Source organism: Blennius ocellaris, assembly GCF_963422515.1.
Source record: "Blennius ocellaris genome assembly, chromosome: 3".
Lineage (NCBI taxonomy): Eukaryota > Metazoa > Chordata > Actinopteri > Blenniiformes > Blenniidae > Blennius > Blennius ocellaris.
The window spans coordinates 13,174,038-13,191,897 of NC_137652.1; the positions used below are offsets into that span (position 1 = coordinate 13,174,038).

Here is a 17,860-nt window from a genome sequence, read left to right on the forward strand (position 1 = left end):
TTGTTTGTTTTTGTTCAAATAAAGTACCCCCCCAAAAAAAACTATTTTTTGGTGCCAAGTTGTCTTCACATTTGTGAAAACTCTCAGGCTGTGATTATACAGGATGTCATTTTTTCCTCCTGCTAAAACACAAAGTATAGCTTTAAAGAGTCTTTGACATTGAGGATAGACATTACTCAGAGCGCTCACATTGCACAAATCTAATGTAGTATATATAAATATATATAAATAGCTTACGACTGAAAATTCAAAAGTTTATATAATTTTCACTCACTTAAAGATATGTATTCCCCCAGTTAAATGTGTTTGACCATTTCCCACTAGTAATCACACAACACAAAGTGATAATATGTAGTTTGCATGAGCTGCATTGAATTTTTTTCTTGTTTGTTTTGACAAATAGACACATCTGGGTGCGACGTCCTTGCTTTCCCACTTTTTTTCATCTCAAAGCTGTAACAGGGTTCGACTTCGTATACCTTCTTGCAAGCAGACACTTCATATCTAAAGATCTTTCCCTTGAAGAAAATACAGAAATGTATTACAAATAGTGGCGTAAACCACAAGCCAATAGTTAAAACAAACAATGTAACCACCAGGAAACAGCCAAGTTAATTACTCGTCAATACAAATGGCTTTGTTAACACCAAAGATTATGTTCTACTCATCATTACCTTCCAGCATACATATCTTAATTGAACATTTTTAAAACATAATGGGAACTTCATTTGATGAATATGAGGGCAGAAAAGAAAAATTTCTACCAGCAACGCATAGGCTAAATTTGAACTCATACTCATGTAGTTATTTCTGGTATCTCAGTAATGTCTTGGAGTCTAGTCAATTACCTCTGCACCACAGTGCGGCTCTTTCAAACCAGCTCTCGTCAAGCTGTGGAGTCCTCTTTTACAGTAAACCGCACAATTTCACAAAACATAAACAGGTACATTGCTGAACATGTGTATTTCTCTGTTCTCTCTCTTCATTTCATTGTACATATAATAAATTCAAAGGACTCCCAAGTAACCATCCGGAAGGTTTAACCACTTCTGTTCTCCTGAGTTTTGTATGACAAAATGAAACAATATATACTTCATCAATATTCAGATTTAAAGACACTTGTGAAGTACAAGTTCTATTCACATGTTCAAACATATTTCAACCAGCTCTGTATTAGACGTCCAAAACTGGGACAGGCTCTCAAACACACTTACCCCTAATACTCTAACACACACACACACACACACACACACACACACACACACACACACACACACACACACACACACACACACACACACACACACACACACACACACACACACACACACACACACACACACACACACACACACACACACACACACACACAACCCTAATGCTCTCAGCTTTGAGTTCAATGTACCATAAAAGAAGAACCACTTCAATAATAACAGTTATTTTAACACATGGTCATTACCACACTGCGTGCTGGACAAAGAACACACTCCAGTAGGATCCAAACTACAAAGAAGCTGGCATTGCCAATAGCCTTCAAACAGGGGTTGGGGTTCTTTATCTGGGACGAATATACATGAAATCCCCCCCCCCCAAGAAATGGCCAGAAAATTGCAACACCATGCCGGTTGTAGAAATGCTGCATTTAACACAAGTTTAATTTAAACAGCCACAATCACTCATTACCACCCTCCTCTGCCATTATCTGAACAGACCATGGGACAGTATCATCAGTGTCATTATTGGCTATCATTACCAACTGTGTGAAACAATGGACGTCTATACACTCTAAAATATGGCAATGGGTTTTCAAAACGCTTCCTACTTCAGGGTTATTTCAGTTGCGTGCATTTCAATTAAGATAAGTATGCATGTTTAAATAATTAGTATGAAATACAATTAAAAAATGAATTACCTGTACGTCCACCAGTGTAGCATTAGCCAGGCTCTCATTAATGAAGACATGAACCAGCGCAGTAGCACAGAGAGAAGGGATGCCACTGTCATTTACTCGGACCACCAGGCGATGTAGACCTCGGTGGCGCCGCTCCAAAGGCTCTGCCAGGGTGATCACTCCATTAGTGTGGCCAATCTCAAACAGTCGAAAAGGATTTCCCCCAACCAGAGCATAGCGAAGGTCTGCATTTGGGCCTGTGTCCGAGTCTATGGCTGTTACAGTCCTTACGATGGTGCGGGCACTGCTGGCAGGTGGGAGGAGGGTGTAGGACTCGTTGGCCGGGGAGGTGATTGAGGGGGCGTTGTCATTCTCATCGGTCACAAAAAGTGAGACGGTGGCAGTGGCAGTTTTTCGTGGCTCACCTCCATCCACAGCCCGGACCCGAAAGGTGTAGGTGGAAAGCTTTTCACGGTCAAATGACGCAGATGAGAAGATAGTTCCTGTGTTGTTCTCAATGGAGAACACCTCTTCTTGCTCTTTCTCACTATTATCTCCCTCCATCTTCTCCCCTGTCTTCTCATCAGCTCCATCCATTTCCACAAACAGACTCAGTTCAGCATTTTCACCCTCGTCTGCGTCAGTTACGGTGACCATGCCAACTGGGCTGTTGGCAAGCAGGTTCTCCTTGACATAAAAAGTGAAAATTTCCTGAACAAACTTTGGTGCGTTGTCATTGCGGTCGGTCACCTGAACAACGACGGTCGCAGAGCCTTGCAGAGAGGGGGTGCCCTTGTCTTTTGCGATCACCCGAAGTTCATACCTCTCTCGCTGTTCACGGTCCAGAACCCCGGTAGCACGGATGTCACCATTGTCCGTGTCTATATAAAAAGGCCCACCAGCTGGATCCAGAGAGTATGCGATTTCTGCATTCTTGCCACTGTCTGCATCTGCAGCTACAACAGTGACAACTCTTTCACCAGGTGAATTGTTTTCGGCGAAGTGGACTTCAACAACACTCTGGGCAAAGGTGGGGGCGTGGTCATTAATATCGACCACTCGAACCATCAGTGAGCTGTTACTGGACAGACTGGGGCTGCCGGAATCGACTGCCACAATTGTTACACTGTATTCTTTTGTGGCCTCATAGTCCAGTAAGGCAGAAGTATGCAAGAAGTATTTTTTCTTGTTCCTGTGAAAACAGTTGAAAGAAAAAAATCACGAAAGTTATGATAGTATAATAGGTCTGGTCTTTGTCACAATCTAACGTGATAAAAAAGAAAACTTAGATGGCCTCTCAAAACTTTTTAATGACCAATCAAGAATTGTTCAATGCTTAGTTTGAAATTAATCAGAGAAATGTTCTTTCAGATTGAATTCTTGAAGCCCTGAATGTCTTGTGAAGCAAGTCAATGAAAATTATTAAATCACACGAAAGAACAAGGGCAAATATTAATCTGTTTTGCTTTAGAATTGTCTTTAAAAAAATCCTCAATTTTTTTAATTAATGTTTTCAACTAAATATGTCATACTACAATTCAAGTTAGATTGAATTGACCTCCCTGCATACCTTCAGTGATCTGCACGGATGCCATAACAGTGGAGACATTTATTTGAAATCAATTTATCAGATTGCTGAACCTCTCTCTTGATTATATCTTCCAACACATTCCTTCATTCCAGGACAGCTATATATTCAAAAGAACAACTTCCCTCGGTGTACCGGAGAAGAATGCAGCAATATCCTTAAAAGACCTCATCTATTCCCCTGACACATTTCATTCAGTAGCTGCAGGAAAAATTTTTCTCGATTGACTGAAGAGCAGTGATATTTGCATTCTGCACTGCAGGAATAATATTATTATAAAGTGTAAAACCCTTGACTTTCATGAATATTTATGTGCAAACTTTACAGATTGTGAGATGGTCTAACTACTCTGTTGCCGCAGTGAATGGGTGACACTACTTGAACCAAGCTTAAATGAACTCTGCATCCACGAACACTTGAGACACTTATCTCAAAGAAAAACAGATATGATATAAAATACTTAAAATGCTTGCTTTGTGCATCATTATGAAGACAACAATCGAAATAGGTGTATAAAGTATGCACTGTATGGTATTTAGAATCATACAAGCATGTCCATATAAGTTGTACACGTGAATAATGACAACACTACATGTGTTGTGAAAGACAGAAATAAATGCAGAAAGAAGAATCAGTAGCCACTTAAAAAAAAAAAAAAAACTATCCACACTTTGGTTGTAGTTACTACTACTAATAATGCATCAAACTTGTATAGAGCTTTGTTGTGCACTCAAAGCCACTTTACGCATGAGAATCTGAACAGTAATGAATAAAACAGTGCATTCCCACAGTGACATCTTAATGTCAGTGTGGGAATGCACTGTCTAATAATTATTATGACTATCTGAATGCTCATTAGCCATTTGCAAGTAATTCGTATATAACTTTGAATGATCCGCCTCATGGTATATATCCGGATGATATTTAATGGCTGACATTGTGCCCCCTCAGGTAAATTTCAGCGGCAAAATCAAGTTATTTATTTGAAAAGGATCACTATTTTATAATTAAAATACTTCATGTTTTGCATTTCCTAATTAGGAATTGAAATTTAAACAAGTCGCTGTGATCATATTGTCTGAAATTGTGTGTCCAAGTCAATAACATGGGAGTATATGGCTTCATTACAGAGTTTTGTTTGATAATTGTCCTGGTAAGACGTATTGGCACACAGTAAGATTTAGACTCCGAGCTCAAACTTATGTGTAACTTTGTATGAATGATTAACTTTGTTTTAGCCTTACCTGTCGAAGGCTTCATCTGCTGGCAGGGGTGGTAGGGCTGTTTCACCAGCTGGCTTCAATGTGAATGGGACATCTCCCACTACAGTACACGTTACAGCCCCGTTCTCTCCCTGGTCTCGATCTGAAACTTGAACCAGAGCCACTGGTGTGTCCACCAGAACATTTTCTGGCACTAGTGCTGCCCCATCTCGGACAGGGATGCGTCCAATCTTTCGGATCTCGACAACTGGGACATTGTCATTTTCGTCCCTCACAGCCAACACTACAGTGGTTCGGTCAGTGCGTGGAGGCTGGCCCCTGTCTCTGGCCGTCACTGTGAACCTGAGTTGTGCCACTTCTTCTCTGTCGATCCTGTGAAGAACGCTGAGCCATCCAGTTGCCTCGTCCAGCCGCAGGAGTCTTCTAACAGATTCAGTGGCAGCTCCAAAGACATACTCCACCTGTCCATTTACTCCGATATCACGATCTGAAGCTCTGACTTGCAGGACAGGTGTGCCAGGAGGAGCATTCTCTGCCATCTCTGCTTCATATGTAGACCTCTCAAACTGTGGGCTATTGTCATTGACATCGGTGATCGAAACACGCAGCAGAGCTTGAGATGAGCGTGGTGGGTTTCCTCCATCTCGAACCCTGAGGACAAGCTCGTATGAGTCTTTTTGCTCTCTGTCCAGTGTGCCTTTCACAATGAGCTGTGGCTGCTTTTCACCATCTGGTATATCTGCAACTTGCAGTTCAAACACGGTGCTCCTGGCTCCTCCATTATCTCCACTTCGACCCCTGCGTTCACCAAGTCCATCCACTCTGGCTATGGGGTTTCCTCCAGCTGTGCGCCTGTTTGAACTTGACCCAGCTCCCCCATCTTGGATAAGCTCATAGCGATCAATCCCATTTCGCCCAAAATCCCTGTCTGTTGCAGTGGGAAGCAGGTAAAGGGTTCCTATTGGCCGGTTCTCCTCAACTGAGAGCTGCAGAACAGGTGAGGGGAAGGAAGGTGTGTTGTCATTGATGTCTGTTATGACAACTCGTCCCTCAAACAGGTCAACCCAGCTCTGCAGTGGCCCGATCACTGACACCTCAAAGTCCAAGAAGCACTCATTTTCATCGAATATCATCTGGCACTGGGGCAGCTTCTCCCTGTCGATGCGCCGCGGTCCTGTCGTCAGCTCACCTGTCACATTGTCAATCTTGAAGTACTCTGAGCCGCTCTCCAGGGCGAAGGTGACGTCCCCGCTGCCAGTACCTGCGGTGAGGCCCAGGTCGGCTGCGACGTTGCCGATCTTGACGTCAGGTGGGCCCTCCTCCGCCACCCGGTACCGGAGAGCTGAGTCGGCACCCGGCAGCTGAGTCAGCAGCTGCAGCAGTAGGACCACGAGGCTGAGAGCCTGCGCCGCGGAGGAGTGCACTGCACCAAGCCTCTGCATGGCTCCTGCGTCCTCTCGCCTCTTCTCTTCCAGCGCTGTGTTTCCTCCCGGCCGCCGCTTGCCGCTTCTTTTACTGCTGTTTAGTGATCTGACGTGTCTCACAGCGTGGGTGTTTGATTTATCCCTCCTTACCTTCCTCCTCTCGCTCTCCGCAGACTGAGGTCCTGGGAAAAGCACCTGCGTTCACTCTACTTCACTTCAGCAGTGTTTTTTTTTTTTTTTTTTTTTAAATTATTTCTTTAATTCTCCTCCTGTTACTCTGCGGTGGCTTTTCAACTTCTATAATAACGAATGCGCTCCCTCGACGGGCTGTTCAAGCCTTAAAGATATAAAAAAATCCATCCTGCTGCGAAAAAAAAAACCAAAAACCTAATTCATCAGCCTCTGATTAATCCACTGCACTCTTCCTCACTCCTTTCTTCTCCATAAACTCGAGAGCTATCCCGTTGCGACACGAGGACGCTTATCACCAGTTCATAAAGCCATTTGGAAGTTCTCTTTATTCCAGTCACATTTGGGACAGCAGCGTTTTTCCACAGTTCGAAACTGCAATGCAGCACTGCTACACAAAAGAAAAGGGGGGCAAAATACACCACTCAGCTCTCCGGACGCCCAGGAAAATATAATCGCATCCCCCAGAAGAAGAATAAAAATCAGTTTTGAAAAAAAAAAAAAAAAAAGTCTCTGGGATGCTGTGACTGGATGTCTTCTTACCTTCACATCCAGCTGCGGTCCTTTCTTTTCCCCCGCAGTGGAGCAACGTGCCAAGCAGTCGGATTCCTTTACGCAAGTTGTGAAGAGCCAAGAGCGCTCTTCACTGCGAGTTATGTGTGTATTTTAAACACATAAAACAGTGAATTGGAGTCTGGACTGACTGGGGAATCCCGACATCAGCGTCAATTTCGCGTAATCCTGCGCAGCCCGTGTCCGGGATGGATGCCTCGGTGATGGACCGAGTGGAGATGCGTCTTTTTCCAAGAGTCCCGCATTCTCTCTCTCTCTCTCGCTCTCCCTTTCTCTGTGTGTGTGCGTCTCTCTCTCTCGCTCTCTCTCTCTCTCTCACTCCTCCACATGCGCCTCCTCCTCTGGCTTTTTTTTTCTCCTCTCACCTGCACTGCTCGGGACTGCTGCTGCCTCCGGTCTACAGCATCATGCTGCAGTCTCTCCCTCTCTCTCTTTTCTCTCTCACTCTCTCTCTCTCTCACTACTGCAACATTTTCCCCGACCGCGTAACTCGATCGCTGAGCAGTAACGGGAGAGGCAGCAGAGGCAGTGTAAGGTCTCTCTCTCTCTCTCTCTGCCTCTCTCTATCTCCCCCTCTCTCTCTGTGTGTGTGTGTGTGTTACCGGGGACAGACCTCACCCCCTCCTGTCATATAGCAAGATTAAATGGCTTGGTGTCCCGGCTGCTGACAGTTCCTGGTGGGAAAATATCTTTATTCACATATTCATACAGAGGACAAAGAGCGAGTGGAAGAAAGGAGAGTGATCTGGCTTTAATACGAGTCAGCCCGGCACTCAGTCATATTTCTGCTGGTGAAGCTCTTTTTGCATGGGGCAAGTGTGGAAGGCTTCATTCATCCTTTTTCTGAAAGAGGCAGCGACTGTGACACACTCCGCTGCGTTATGACCGACAGTAATTTATAGTGCGCGCTCCCGGCACACATAAACTACTGCAAACTGTAGTAGCCCAACAGTAGATTCCTTACTACTCCAAACAAAAGGCTTTAAACTACTAAGGACTATTAAATATAAACTAAATAAATAAACATGGAAATAAAAAGTAACTCTGATTATATACCTGTACAACTTTTATTTTTTTATTTTTTTTATTTTTTTTTTGGGGGGGGGGTATCTTCATTATGTTATGAATGAACCTATCGGACATGTTTCTGTTGTTTCTTTGTGTGTAGTATGCACCTCATGCAGTCACAAACACGCGCTGCTGTGAGGACGTTGTCTCTCGGTGGACCGAGCAGCGCAATGCAGCATCGGTCTGCTGCTATTGAACACTGCCGGGGTTTCCACGCTGCTGCTCTGGTGAGCTTTCCTCTGCATTTCTAATTTCCAGGCTAGTCAGGCCGTTGTAGGGCCAGCCAACCGGCATGGAAGCAGGGAGTTCCCCTCTAACATAACGTTATTGACGGAGAGCGTCACTGCGCACCAGCCATTAATGGATTGTTTATGGCTGGCAGAGAGTAAACAAAGGCTGACAAACTGCACTGGAAGGTCACATATTTTTGGTTCTCCTTCCCTCCTCTTCTCCTGTTGACTTTTTTTTCTCTCCCTCTCCATCTCTCTGCGCCTCAGCTGCAGCAGAAGGAGTGTGGCTCTAAGTGTTTATGGGCCCATGTGTTTAACATTTCAGAGGCATCGGCACGCGCCTGCTACAAGCGCACGCACGCCCTCTGTCGTCCGACCCACGCGCACTTTCATTTCCCTCGAAGTCAACCGCGTTCCTCGCCCTGTGGTTTGAGCAAAGAGGATTTCAGAGAGAAGCGAGAGTGAAAAAAATAAAGTTTGTGTGGGAAATGAAACAAAAATCTATGAATACATATATACTATAACAATACGCACACACACACACACACACACACACACACACACACACACACACACACACACACACACACACACACACACACACACACACACACACACACACACACACACACACACACACACACACACACACACACACACACACACACACACACATATATATATAGAGAGAGAGGCCAATGCATGTGAGCTTATAGATCTGCAGATGAGTTTACTTCAATTGATTTAGGGAATTGAAGTCAGATTTGACCCAATAAAAAAACCATCTAATAAAAATCTGCTGGCCTGAGCATGCTGTTATATTCAAGCCATTATGATATAATTGAGCATGAGCCTTTTTCATCAGCAAATGAACTGCAGTTGCAATTTGCATATTGAATTAAAAGTGAACTGTGGGGCTTGGTGTGCATGTGAACAAGGTGCACGTGTGTGTTCTGGGTTAAAGACAGGATGTTCTATGCAGAAACACAGCTTGTGATGACATCCCAAATAGCCTAAAGGTCTAAACTATTGCTTGTCCCACCACAATAGCACGCCCTGGCTTTAAAAGTTTGATATTCTACATGCGTAATAATGGCAAAGAATCAGAAGAGAATCTCGACAAACAGTCCTGACAGCATTTGGCAACAGCAACTGAGGCATCATGGAGTCTGTTTGCTAAATATCCTGTAGACAAACAGATAAACAGGCTGGTGTGGGGCTGTGAATGTCTACAGTTTCGTAATCCTTTTCATTAAGATTCAACTGAGTATTGCTTTATTATTGACTACCATCCAGACTTCAATACAGAGACAGCGCTTAAGACAAACTCCACCGTTCTTCAGCCCCGTTAATTAGCCTATCTGTTGTCATACCATCACACAATTAGTGGTGGCTTTGGTTCAAATGGCACAGTGAGTTACCTTCCTCCAAACCCAAGGCTGGTGGTTAAACTTCCCTGATTATTACAATTGACCTTGGGTATAGGACATTAAACCCCAACTTTCTCTCACTGATGCAACAATCCATCACTATTGGTGTTTTTGGGAGTGAATGCTTGGATTTGACTGATCATCTCGTGTGTGTTGAACAGTGCAACACACTATCAGTTAGTGCCACTTGCCATTATCTAACACTTCTTTCTGTCTTTTAATCATGGTCATTAGACGTACAGTTGAATTTCGACGGAAGTTGTTTTGCCCATGAAAAACTCCACAGCGGGTCTGCTCGACGATAAGCCAGTCACAATGACCTCAGTGGTAATAAAGCTCTTTAAGAAACTTGTGTTGACTCATCAGCATCATATCGCAGACCACCTACTTGACACTCTGCAGTCCACCTCCTACACAGTCCAGTGGCTACATGCCCGGTGAAATGTGGATTGATTTTGCCTGGTTGTGGACTTGAGCTCAGCATTCTCTGATACGACATGGAGAGCGCTTCACACTTTGCTCAACAAAATCAGCACCCGTGCCTCCATCTGTGACAAGATCAGTTACTTTCTGATTATAGGAGAGATTAACTACTGTGGCACCTGCAGCTTCTTTCACTGGTCTTTTCTGTTTACTCATATTTGAGCAAGTGTTCACAAAAACTGTTATATCTCCATAACTCCATGAAATTCAATGTCCTTTAACTGTTTGCATTTAATTTATAACTTTTTAAAAACATTTTCTTGTTTTCATTGTGTTTATTATGTACAGTACTGTTCATCTGTTTTATATTAACTTCAATATACTGTCTTTCAATTTTAGTTTTGTGTTTTTTTTTTATAGCAATGGTTTTACCTCTGTTGTCAATTGAACATTTTAACTGTTACTTTCAAGGACTTTTTAACACAAATGTATTTTTGTATGCCTTGTACAAAACACATTCACCAATTGCATTTGTGTTCACCTGCATGAAAGTTGCTTTACCAATCACCTTTGATTGATGTTTAACTCACCAATAAGCATCACAACTTGGTTCATGAGATTAATAATTATGTTAAATGCACCTGGAACAAAGTGCAGAGCAACAGTTGATTGATTATGAGTCTTGGATGTATACAGTGACCTTTAAATTACAAATGGAAATGGGAAAGTAACACTATACTATTTTGTACAAAACGGACACACAGGTGGTATATTTCCCAAGGTTGTGGTTAATATTAAAGCAGAGGGTAAAACGTTTTCTGCTTAACTAAGTTTGTTCTAAAGAATTTTGTGTGTCTCGAATGACAATGTCTCAAAAAAGGACTCAAAATCACGTCAACTTTTTCAGTTGAAAAAGAGGTTGAAAAGAGTGTGTCTCCAAGGTGCGCAGCTATATTGAATATAAATGTTTATAGATGAAAAATGTGGCAATTGAGGGCAAGAGGTGAGGCAGGGATGAAGCTCGGATAGATATATCACAGAGCCAGGTCAGTGCATTCAGTTTAAGACTTCAGGCTATGTTTCTTTCAGAGAAGAAAATTAAAAAGGTTATAGTGGAACAAAGACTGTGGTCACATTTACACAGAATTACAATGGGAGAAGCAAACATTGAGGTATGGCAGATACCATACCATTTCGAAAAAGTCCTTCCTAAATGTTCAAATATATATATTTAATATGAAAACAATATATTTAAAATGGTTCCACTTACATTACAGCAAGAAAAGGGCTACTGTTGAGTATAATGTCAAATATCTACACAGAACATTACATTTAACTGTACACTTAGCAGCATCACTTTAGAATTCTTCACATTATATAAATACAGCTGTAGTACAGAGAAAGCGGGACTTTCATGTCCTTCACACTGTTCAATACATCAGGAGAGGACATTCAGTATTAGCTGCACTTTTCTTTATGATGTGTTGGAGAGGCAGCTTCCAGATTGGTCAAGCTAAATGGCTGAATAAGTCGACTGAGGCGGCAAGCTCTGTGTCAACCCCGAAGTAGATGGAAAAGCCACCAAACATTGGATGATTACAGAGACTAACTCAATTCTGTCCAACTTTCATCTCCTTTATCACAATGATCTATCACTCCAGGATCTAATGGCCATTTTTTAATTGTTGTTTAAAAAAAAAATTCAATTCGTTTTTAACTTTATCCTTTTAATGTGATTTTCCATTTGGCGAATTGCAGGACTTGAGTCAGGAGAAAAGTTATTATTTTTTAAGTCGACTGCTTTCTAAAAATGAGTTACAGAGTCACATGCAATTACAAGGAGCACATGCATAATACAAAAATAGGCACACATTGTTTCAGTTCCTTTCTTTATAATTAGCTTCAAAGACAAAGACATCTTCTTAAGTTGGAAGAACTTTAAGGTCTAGCACACACACACACTTTTTTTTCTTTAAAAAAAGTCTTTATTTCACTTTCGATACTGTTTTGATAAAGATTCACTTGTGGCAATTATATTTTCTTTCAATGTGATTGCAATGAGAATAATGTCTAGTGTTTTGGTTGATGTATGGCTATACAAAAGCAACTTTTACACAACCAAAGCAATGCATGGAGGGCAAAACAGGATCCTTTCACCCTGATGTATAACCAGAGAGGTATTTCATACAGTCTATTATGGTTAATATATTTCGGCAGATGGAAACATTTCTCTAAGGTGTCACACATTCTCCACAATAAAATGAGATGGCATGGCAATTGATGTTGCAGACACAACAACATCTAAACAGTCGTGATTAATTATTGTGGTTTTTATATTGCTATTTTCAAGTAGGATGGTGGCAATCAATACATCTGTGTCTTCAGTGCAGACATGAGACTCCATGTCTTGCATTTGCTCACTAAGTTCAACCTTGGGTGACTGCCCTTCATGAGATTCCTGTCATGTCAAACATCCAGTACTTCAATTTTACACTCCACATTGCTTTTATAGTATAATAGACTGACACTTGAACATTTTTCACCATAATTTATGATAAGTGCATCTCTATTCATGTTTTTGTTTCTGTGTCATGGTTGTAAATCTCTTGACACACATGAAAACTGTTGGTTCTTTATATAAATGTCAATACTTCCATAAGTTAATCACACCTACAAACGCTTGCTACAGAGAAGGGCTGCATTAGATGGAATGATAATTAATAGGTTTTGTCAGCTCGATAAGGCCTGGTAATCAACGGTTTGGCGTCTTTACAAAGGAGCAGGAAACGAGTACTGGAAGACAACTCTGAAGAGACTGAATCATTTCCACAGTAACTGCAAGAGTATCAGTCAAAAATCCATTTAAATATTGAATATGTCCAGGGAAGAGAGTCTCCAAAAATGTGATGGCATAAGCCAACACAGACAAACTGCAGTGACAAAGAGGAACATCAGTCACAAGCTGAGAATATCTCACAGAGAAATGACAAATCCTGATTATTTTCCTACAGCACAGCAATATTTACAACTTTGTCACAATTTATCACCCCATTGAAATTAATTTCCTTATGAGTTCCTTATGATTTTGTCAGTCACGTCAATGGTTTGTATGTATGGGCAATGATGATGATAACATAATTTAATTATGAATGTATCCAGTTTATCTGCTTGTGGAAGTCTGCCATTTCTTGAAAGAAAATTTCGATTGAGATTATTTCCCCATGTCTCTATTGTTGACTGCCTTACTCAATATATGCATGAGCAACTTTCGAAACTTATGTGTATTAGGCTGTTTTGCCTTGAGCCAAATCTCCCCCTCATAGAAGAATCAACCTAACCTAATATGGTACCACAAAAACAACCCTGACTGTAAAAGAAAAGGCATATAAAGTAAAAAAAAAAAAAAAAAAAGATAAAGTATATTATCTACAGGTAAAGGTGAAGCTCTGAGCTTCACCTCAGGGGAGAAGTGATCACTTTTTAACGATCATATTTAAATGATACTTTTTCTGACTAAACATGGACAAAAATACAAGTAATTGACTGATAAAGAATTGTAACGGCTTATCTGTCCATCTGTCTCCTTTAGTAAATTAAGTGGCCACCTGATCAAGGCTTCGTCTTTATAAGTGATGGACATTGCACAGAGAAACCTCGTAGATCTAAGCTTGTTTGTGTTTTGCATTTCAAAAATGCTTGATTAGGCTGAAGTGTTATTTAGAGGTAAACATAGCACTTTGAATTTGTTGTCATGTTAAAAATAGATCAGTATGCAGCATACTGTTGAAGTGGACAATGTGATTGTGGAAAACTGCTTCCATGAAGGTTATTTACAAAAGGATTTGTCTTGTAACATCTGTATTAAATTCAGGATCCAAGGTTTTCCAGGCAGAACATTGGCGACAACATCCCTTTTGACTTCGTTGTCTCCTTTGCATCGTGCTCCCACATACACCAAAGCTATATAATATATCAAACCAAGCCAGCTTCCTTCAATGCACCGTGCTAACGTGTTCGGTGGTGACGCCAGAGGATGGGATTCAGCACGAGCATGAGTATTAGTCTGCCGCCTCCTGCATTAAAAAAGTGTGTTGCATTGTGTTTTCTGACACATTTTTAATAGAGCCAGCAGCTTTAACTTCAGCTTTAGGGTCCAAGAGAGACGTTGTACCTGTCAAAAGTGTAACCACTTATTGTCCTCGTGGCTTACAAGCTGCTACATTCAAAGAACCTGCCATCAAATCTGCTTTTGTGGACATACTCTGATGCAGTTCAGAAGCCGTTATACCTCTGTCTTTGCTAAACGTTCCTTATTTGTCATACCTTTATTTTTCTTATTGTACACAGATTTCCTTTGCTTCTTGATACATTTCACTTCTTCACACTTCTGCTTATTGCTGCAAGATGATCAATGCAAATAACTCAGACGTCAACATGTAAATGTAATTCATGCTCTCTTACTTCTTGGCAATGCTTTCAATTTTTTGTGAATATCATATACAACATAAAATTCCCCCCTCCCTCAAGTCATATCATTTCAAATGAACTCCAAACTGCCAACCATTTATCATGTCTTGCAGTGGCTCACACTGAATACTGACCAGCTCAACACATCTGTGTACCCTTACAAGCAGCTTCAATTAAATATAATCATAAAACATTGCTATTGTTGTTGTTGTTATTGTATATATGGTCATTCTTGGCTCTAAAAGCAAACATTTTCATGAGCTATTTTTTATTACCTCGTCAGTATTTTCTTGATTTTCTATTTAGTTTTGCCAAATGTAATGTTGCAACACTGAACAGTTGTTACTGATTACAATAACGGCAAACCAGTTCACTCGTGACGACGCAGCTTGTTCTTTGTATGAAACATGCAGTGCAGTTGTGGATTTTAGTGCGTTTATTGGTCAGGGCAGGGGCAACGTCATGTTTGTAGTTTGTAATTGGTTGTGGAGGGAGAAATCGCTGAGATAAATACAGCGACTGGCGAGTTGTTTGTCCCATTCAAGTTGCTGATGCTCATGTCTGAAATTGACTGTGTAACCTCATTTGACACTGAGAAGTGTGCCTTAGCTGTCAAGTTTTTAGACCCAATACTGGCATGCATGATGAAACTGAATGTTGCAATGGTAATTTTATTGACTCACCTCATTGAAGTGAGCCAACATGGGAGTGTGCCTTAGCTGTCGTAGAAGCAGAAAGTGTGCCACTTTTCAGAATATAACATTAACATTTCCTGACTATCAAATCTAGCTCTATTTCTCAATTTTTTAAACCAAAAAAATTGGGGTTTTTTTCTGCTTTGAGTAACTCCTGAGAAATCTGCATAAAATTTCAGATCTTCCCACTTTAGATCTGCTCCATCGCATGACAGATGAAGTTTGAAGACGGGCAAGTGTGCGCCGAATGTCCTCTTTTAACATCCACTCAAAGCAAAAGCAGCGGTGACGTTAAGTAGCTACTACTTCATTCGAAAGCAAGCCGTCTAAAGAGTCTTGCTGTTGGTACACATCTTTATCCAGGATTGGTCGCAAGTGTCATGCAATGATGTGGTGCGGATAGTCAACAGTAGGGGAGGTAAGAGCACGGACAGTTGCACTCAGGCAAGGTGTGGATTAATCAAACCTAAGTTAGTGCCTTTCGTGACAGCTCCTAAGCGCACAATCAATGTCTTGCCAAGTTGTGAGGGAGTCAGGCTTTGTCAGCTGAAAAGAACTGTGACAAATTGGACTGCTGTTGGGTGAGTAACCCGGTTTTGTCAGCTGGTGGCAAAGAGTGTTCATCATCCTTGTGGTTCACCCACTCAAGGCACGACCGGGACCAAAAAAGAATTGAGCTGCCTTTGATAGTTCACTTTCTGGTTTTGTTTACCAAAGTGAGAGCCAATAAGAACCAGAAAGCACCTTAAATTGGTTTGAATAAGTAAATGAGTATCTATTTGTATGTACTTAATAATGCATGTTTCCATAACATTTCATTAATTTGTATTTGCTGAGCTGATTTGTGTTTTCAGTTTTTGAATATCAGATGTGGAAAGATCAATATCAATATTTAGTGATGATGGACTTAAGAAGTAAATGAAAATTCAGCCCCATCACTTTTCTGCTGTGCATCGTTCACATCTGCTACTGTTGCTGTGCAGCCCTTCCTAATGACATCCAGGCTCTACATTACCAGCGTTTGACTGGATACGACAGGGAAAATTACAGTGTGTAAATGAACAGACTCCTTGGTCACACCGTTGAGTGACTGTGTTCTGACACCCTGGTTGGCAAACTATGATAAGCTGCTTAGTGTTACTTCCCTCTCGCTGTTTCACTGTCTTTCTGATTAGGAAAGATCACTGTACAAAACATTGAGGAAGCTTCTCATTTCACCCAGTGCTGATTGTCATGTTCAAAATGACAAATGCCACGGGTGGCAGGCTAACCTTAATTCCACTTGATGACATGCCAAAGTAAATGCGTCTGCTCAAGCGTTTGTGTGGTCGCTGCAGCCTGTAATCTGACTGAGACAGTTTCTCAGAGAGAGAAAAGCCCCATGCTGGGCTACAAGTACAATTTCTTTATTTCTAAAAAAAAAAAAAAAGAAAAAAAGCCGGACATAATTTTTAAGAAAAAATTGATGATGAACAGTCTTCTGTCAGGGCCTGATGTATTTGATTTTTTTAATCAAGCACGTCATGAAAAAAAATCAGGAGCGTCAGATTTAATGGGCTGCGTTTGTTAATCCACTAAAATGAATGATCAAAATTTTGATAAATGTTCACTTATTATTAGAGATGCTCAATAATAAGGGGCTTATACTAAGTTCAGGTCCACTGGGCTACGTTGAACCAGTTGTTCTGCCACCATTGACTTTTTTTTTTTTACTATCAGTTAAGGTAATATTAAAGCCATTGTGAGTATAGCTGACATTTGAAGGTCATAATTAAAGATATTGTTCTACACAATTCATATAAAAATGTATAGATAGCAGTGTTTTCAATAATGTGTTATGAATCATTTGTGACAGTAATACCATTGCAAGACAAATATTATGGAAATACAAATGCGGGGACATTTATGGGGTTTTAATTGCTTGTTTGTCATTGTCAGGGCTATGCAGTTGACAAGACGAACTGACAAGGACAACAGAGGGAGAGGGATTTAAATACACAGGGAAAAGGTGGACACAGGTGGAACTTGTAATGAAGGGAGCACACAGAGGGAGAAGATCATAGGTTGATTGGAAACACGAGGTGAGAAACACAGGGGCAGACACAGAGACCCAACAGTCGTTACTCTTGTCGTATGTTTGTTGCATGTGATAATGATTCATCCACAGTACCTGACATATTCAGCGTTTTCAATAAACATTACATTTGATTTTTATTACCAGCATGCTCTGAGTTTGTTGCTGCTTTTTCTGACTCTGTTTGATTTATGAACCAGTTTCTTTTAACAACCAATGACAACCAAATTAGAAGGCATTTTCCTCCTACTAAATGATTTAATTTCAGCTGAGATGAATGATTGAAATAGTCTTCAGACTGACCCACACAGTGCTAACAGTTCAGCTGATGTGTCAAAGGAACAATTAAATGATAGAGCTTTATGGATATTAATGAGACAGGCTGAATCAAGACTGACAGTTTGCAAAGAAATAACTAATAAGTACAAATTGCACAGTACTACTAGTTAATATACTACTGGGGAGCAGGAAAAGTGGAAGAATGCTCATCATAACCATTTCTTTCTTGCTTCTATTTGATTGTGTCTCTTTTCTGTTCTTACGTGACATCACCTCGTAGTCTGATGTCTGATGCTGCTCTTTGGA

The 17,860-nt window shown here is 41.0% G+C and overlaps 1 protein-coding gene across 1 annotated transcript in view; it reads right to left on the minus strand.

The window, feature by feature from the left end:
• The window catches only part of pcdh7a (protocadherin 7a), a gene marked incomplete at its 3' end in the record, with an annotated part of 38,991 nt that extends 32,744 nt beyond the window's left edge, over positions 1–6,247 (minus strand). Inside the window, exons 1-2 of the mRNA XM_080518997.1 lie at positions 4,724–6,247; positions 1,913–3,083 (exon numbers count right to left, since the gene is read on the minus strand). Of these exons, the coding sequence (XP_080375123.1) occupies positions 1,913–3,083; positions 4,724–6,144 (2,592 nt within the window). The 5' untranslated portion in view covers positions 6,145–6,247. The remainder of the gene's footprint in view (positions 1–1,912; positions 3,084–4,723) is intronic.
• Positions 6,248–17,860: the final 11,613 nt, after the last annotated feature.